We start from the raw sequence: 4,377 nt of genomic DNA, 5'->3' as shown, positions 1-4,377 counted from the left end.
GAGAGAGAGAGAGAGAGAGAGAGAGAGAGCGAGAGAGAGAGAGAGAGAAGGGCAAGGTGGAAGACAGAGAACTAGTATTTACTGAGCACCTATTATGTGCCAGGCATAAAGTCTGCTTAATTCAACAATTTTAACTGGTAAGTGTTTATCCCCATTTTACAACTCTAGCAGACACTAGAGCTAAGAGGTTATGTAACTTGCTTAGGAACACACAGCTAAGAAGCAGCAGAAATCCTTGGTTTTTCTACTGCCCATTACCAAATGCCTCCTAAGTGCCGGGCACTCAGTTAGGTGCCAGGAATACAATATTGCTGAGGTCACAGCCCCTGCCCTGTTTACTTGTCTCCTCCACTCAACAGGCAGGACAAATTCAGCAGTGAGCGTCCAACAGGAGGTATAGGGTGCCTGGGAAGCACAGCAGAGTCTCTTCTCCAACTCAGAGCAGGCAGGGCAGGCTTCTCAGAGGATGTGATGGCAAGACTGAATCCAGAAGAAGACCAGGAATTACCATGGTAACATGAAGACACAGGAATGGGGGTGGAGCTGGGAGAAAAAGGAAGACCTGCCCGCGCAGGGGAGCAGCACGTCGACCATGAAGCACTGTGAGAGGAGCTCTAGATAGTTCAGAATGACTGGAGAGAGATCTGGGGCAGGGTGAACTGCAGGCCAGAGAGGGAGGCACGAGTCAGACCACAAAGAGCTCTGCGAGCCCTCAGGCCAGGGGTCCCCAACCCCTGGTACCGGTCCGGGCCGCGGCGCGGCCTGTTAGGAACCGGGTGGCACCGCAGGAGGTGAGCGGCAGGCAGAAGAGCGAGCGAGGCTTCATCTGTCGCTCCCCGTCCCTCACATTACCACCTGAAGCATCCCCCCCCACCGCCCCCGCCGTCCGTGGAAAAACTGTCTTCCATGAAACCGGTTCCTGGTGCCAAACAGGTTGGGGACCGCTGCCTTAGGGAATTCTGACTCATGCTCAGAGCAAAGATGAGTCAGGCTGAAACCCAGATCAGAAGGCTATGCTCCTTCCTCACCTCCTTGCTGGCCCCATAGAATTAAACCCGGTTTCCAAACAAAGGTGCACATCAGAGTCTGCCGGAGCCATCACAACCACTCCAGACGCTGAATGTGAATACCCAGCTCGTGCACACGTATCTTTTATAGTTCCGCAGGCCACTGCGCTGCTCACCCGAGGCTGAGAGACGTCAGAGGGGAGCTGCGTGGAGTCCCAGCGTGGGGGTCGCCTCAGGCTCCAGGAAGTGACAGCACGGAAAGTCCTGAGATAAATTTAGGGGCGGTCCAGGGTGTGCTGATGGAGTCGGCCCGCTGGGGTGAGCTGTGGAACGAGCCGGTCAGAAGATGATGAACTCACCTGGGTGTCCTGCAGCCACAGGGACTGGAAGCCGGCAGGGTTCATCTTCTTACTGCTGCCCCCTGTCTTGACCACCTGCTGCCCCACAAAAGGGGAGACCAGATGGTGAAACTTCCTCACAGACGGCCCCTCTGGCATCCCTGCAGGCAGATATGTGGAAAAGAGGCCACTGACTTAGCTGGTTTCTCTAGCCTTTCTGATGGGTGCCAAGCTCCACGCAGCCGTTTTTGGGGGGTTTTTTTTGCCATCAACTTTAAGAGCATATACGGCCAAAAAGGGAATGTCGCTGGGAAGGGGGGGGGTCGGATCAAAGAGAAAGCCCCAGTGCAGCAGGCTGTGAGCCAGCCTCCCGAGGACGGCTGCCCCATCCCAGACCCTCTCGCCTTTCTTCAGGCAGCACCAACAGTGTGCCAGGCATCACACCACAAGCGCCCTCCGCTTTGATCCTGTGGCAGCCTGGACGGGAGCCCACCCTTGTTACTTGTTTCCTGGACTGTGGTCCTAACTCATCTCCAGGCTTTCTCTGTCCTCCTTCTGCCTCCCCAAACCAGTCATTCCAGCCCACTGCTGCTGCTTTATCTGCCCTCTTTCAGTGGAGAGATGGTCGAGGTAGAGAAGGCCGTAAGGGACACAGACACAGATGCAGATCCAGCCCTGCCAGGACCACCCTGCTAGTAGCAGCACTGCATACGTGACAACAATGCAGAGCTCAGAATCATGACAGGTGCAGACACAGGGTCATGTCAGGTCAGATCAGGGAGAGGCCACATCCGGCTTGCCTAGAGAAGATTATCCCTGGTAACTGAGAAACAGCTGGGGTTCCATTTTAACCGTGATGTAGGGTGACCTGTGACCCCCATCTCTTCCTGCCCAAATCATCCAAGTTCACTGCGAGCTTGTGCAGGAGGCATTCATATGTTTGGGCCTGAGCGCTCAGCACCCCAGCTTCTAAGACACAGAAGGCATTCCCCCCACCCTCACCCTACTTATCCACCTGTTTCCTCACCTGCACAAGACTGCAAGTTACGATGAAAACCCAAAGAACTAAGCAGTTTCCTGGCACAGTGGTAGCTACTGCATTTCAGTAATTTTAAGTAATATTTTAAAATCTCTGAAATGGCGGTGCCTCTTACAGTCCATGCTTTCTCAGAGTTTAATTAGCAGCCCGTTCCATAATATGTATTTTTAATTTGATGGTGCTTTAGACTCACTAAAATGTAGTACAATTGCCCCTAATCAGACCTTCAAGTCACTCGAGAGGCTCTCCTGACAAAACTGCGGGGCTGCAGGAAGACCGGACACAGTGCAGCCGACCTGAACCTCAACCAGCTCTGCGCCCTGGTCTCTCCAACCGTGGAAGCTTCTGGAAAAGCTCCCCTCTGAAATGCCTCTGATGCTTAAAATCTTTCGACACAAGGGCATGTTTCTTTCTCGGGTTTATTTATGTAAATGGAAAGCTGGGCAGCGAGCTGCCTCCATCACAGCCTTAAAACATCAGAAACCGAAGGGACACAGGTCCCGAGGGGACACCCCGCGTACCCTCGTTAACCGCGCGAGGCTGGTAAGGGGCTGGCTAGCGGACCACACTGACTGAGGAGGGGGCGTCACCGCCGCCCCCGCCCCCGGGAGAGTCTAAAAATGGCTGCTTTTCCCAGCGCCTTCTCGGGGTGATGGGGGGGGAGAAGCGGGCGCAGAGACGGGACTGACGGTCACTGCAGGAGCCTCGGTCGGGAGGGGGGACGGGGGGGAATGGTCACCGCCGCCCCCGCCCCCGGGAGAGTCTAAAAATGGCTGCTTTTCCCAGCGCCTTCTCGGGGTGATGGCGGGGGAGAAGCGGGCGCAGAGACGGGACTGACGGTCACTGCAGGAGCCTCGGTCGGGAGGGGGGGCGGGGGGAATGTTAAAAAGTGGTAAACAGCCAAAAAAGAAAGAAAAATTCAACCCGGGCTGCGGGTTTCCATGAGGGACGCTTCTAAATCGTTCGGTAACTGAGTTTTCACGCCGGTAACAAGGTGACGAGGGTAAAGCTGGGGAAAGCCCTGCATTTCCGACGTGCGGGGGGGGGACCCGCTACCGCCGAGGACGCGCCGCTCCGCCCCCTCCCCACCCGTGCACTTCCCGCGACGCCGCAGCGGGACTCGCGGCGAGACTTACCGGCTCCCCGCCCGCAGACCCCAGGACCCCAGCGCCTGCGAGGCCCGCAGACCGCCTCCGCGCGGGCCGTGGAACAACCGGGGCCTGGTGTGCGCGCGGGTTCCTCCCGGGGTGCGCGCGGGACTCTGTCGTAGGCGGGCGTGGGAGGCGTGAGGAGAGCGGACCTCTGACTGGAAGTGGGGCGTGGGTAGAGCGAGGCTCCTCCCCCGGGGGGGTGGGGTAGCTCGGGGCTCCGCCCCACGGTGAGCGTAGGAGGCGGGGCTCGCCCTGCGCGGGTGGGGTTTGGGATTTCTTTGTCCAGACAGGTGCGGAGCTCTGGCCTGGGAGGTGGGAGTGGGGTCTTACCCTTGGGAGAGCGGGTGAGGGTGCGGAGCTCTTCCCCTAAGGAGGTCGCTGGAGGCTGGGCCAATGCCGAGTGTCGCGGCTAAAGGGTGGAGAGAGAATGAGTCTGAGCAGACGGTGGGGAAGAAGCAAACCGCGTTTGGAACGTTTATTGTCTTACGAAGATAGAGAAAATTAAGTTGCTGAATAGGAGAACTTTAGGTGGTCAGGCAAAGGCAAGCCTTTGGTTTTGCTGGGCCTCCGAGCCCAGCGAGGTAATTGTGAAAAGGAAACAGGTTGTCAAGAAATCTCATGAAGTTTTTAAAGGGTGGGATTTTTTTTTTTTTTACTTTATATGATTTGAATATTATTGTTTGAATTTTTACCATAAGCAAATTTTGCTTTAAAGGTAATATTAAATTTTTCCAGACAATGAAAAAGATAAAATAGTAGACTATTTTAAAATAAGAATGTTCCATTGTTGTTAATTGTCCAAAGAGGATGGGGAGCCAGCACTTTCCAAGAAGTCGGCAGGG

The 4,377-nt window shown here is 55.6% G+C and overlaps 1 protein-coding gene across 3 annotated transcripts in view; it reads right to left on the bottom strand.

Moving 5' to 3' along the window:
- The window catches only part of NEIL2 (nei like DNA glycosylase 2), a 20,298-nt gene extending 16,625 nt beyond the window's left edge, over nucleotides 1-3,673 (bottom strand). Inside the window, exons 1-3 of one of the 3 annotated variants that reach the window (XM_028486258.2) lie at nucleotides 1,367-1,506; nucleotides 1,184-1,271; nucleotides 509-659 (exon numbers count right to left, since the gene is read on the bottom strand). In XM_028486258.2, coding sequence (XP_028342059.1) covers nucleotides 509-594 — 86 coding nt within the window. In that variant the 5' untranslated portion in view covers nucleotides 595-659; nucleotides 1,184-1,271; nucleotides 1,367-1,506. Of the gene's footprint in view, nucleotides 1-508; nucleotides 660-1,183; nucleotides 1,272-1,366; nucleotides 1,507-3,520 lie in introns of those variants that run through there. The other 2 variants (XM_007128135.4, XM_028486257.2) reach the window with 2 other exon arrangements.
- Between the last annotated feature and the right edge of the window lie 704 nt (nucleotides 3,674-4,377).

Source organism: Physeter macrocephalus, unplaced genomic scaffold (genome assembly GCF_002837175.3).
Source record: "Physeter macrocephalus isolate SW-GA unplaced genomic scaffold, ASM283717v5 random_766, whole genome shotgun sequence".
NCBI lineage: Eukaryota > Metazoa > Chordata > Mammalia > Artiodactyla > Physeteridae > Physeter > Physeter macrocephalus.
The sequence above is the reverse complement of the archived record's forward strand: the minus strand, read 5'-3'. Positions and strand labels throughout refer to the sequence as shown.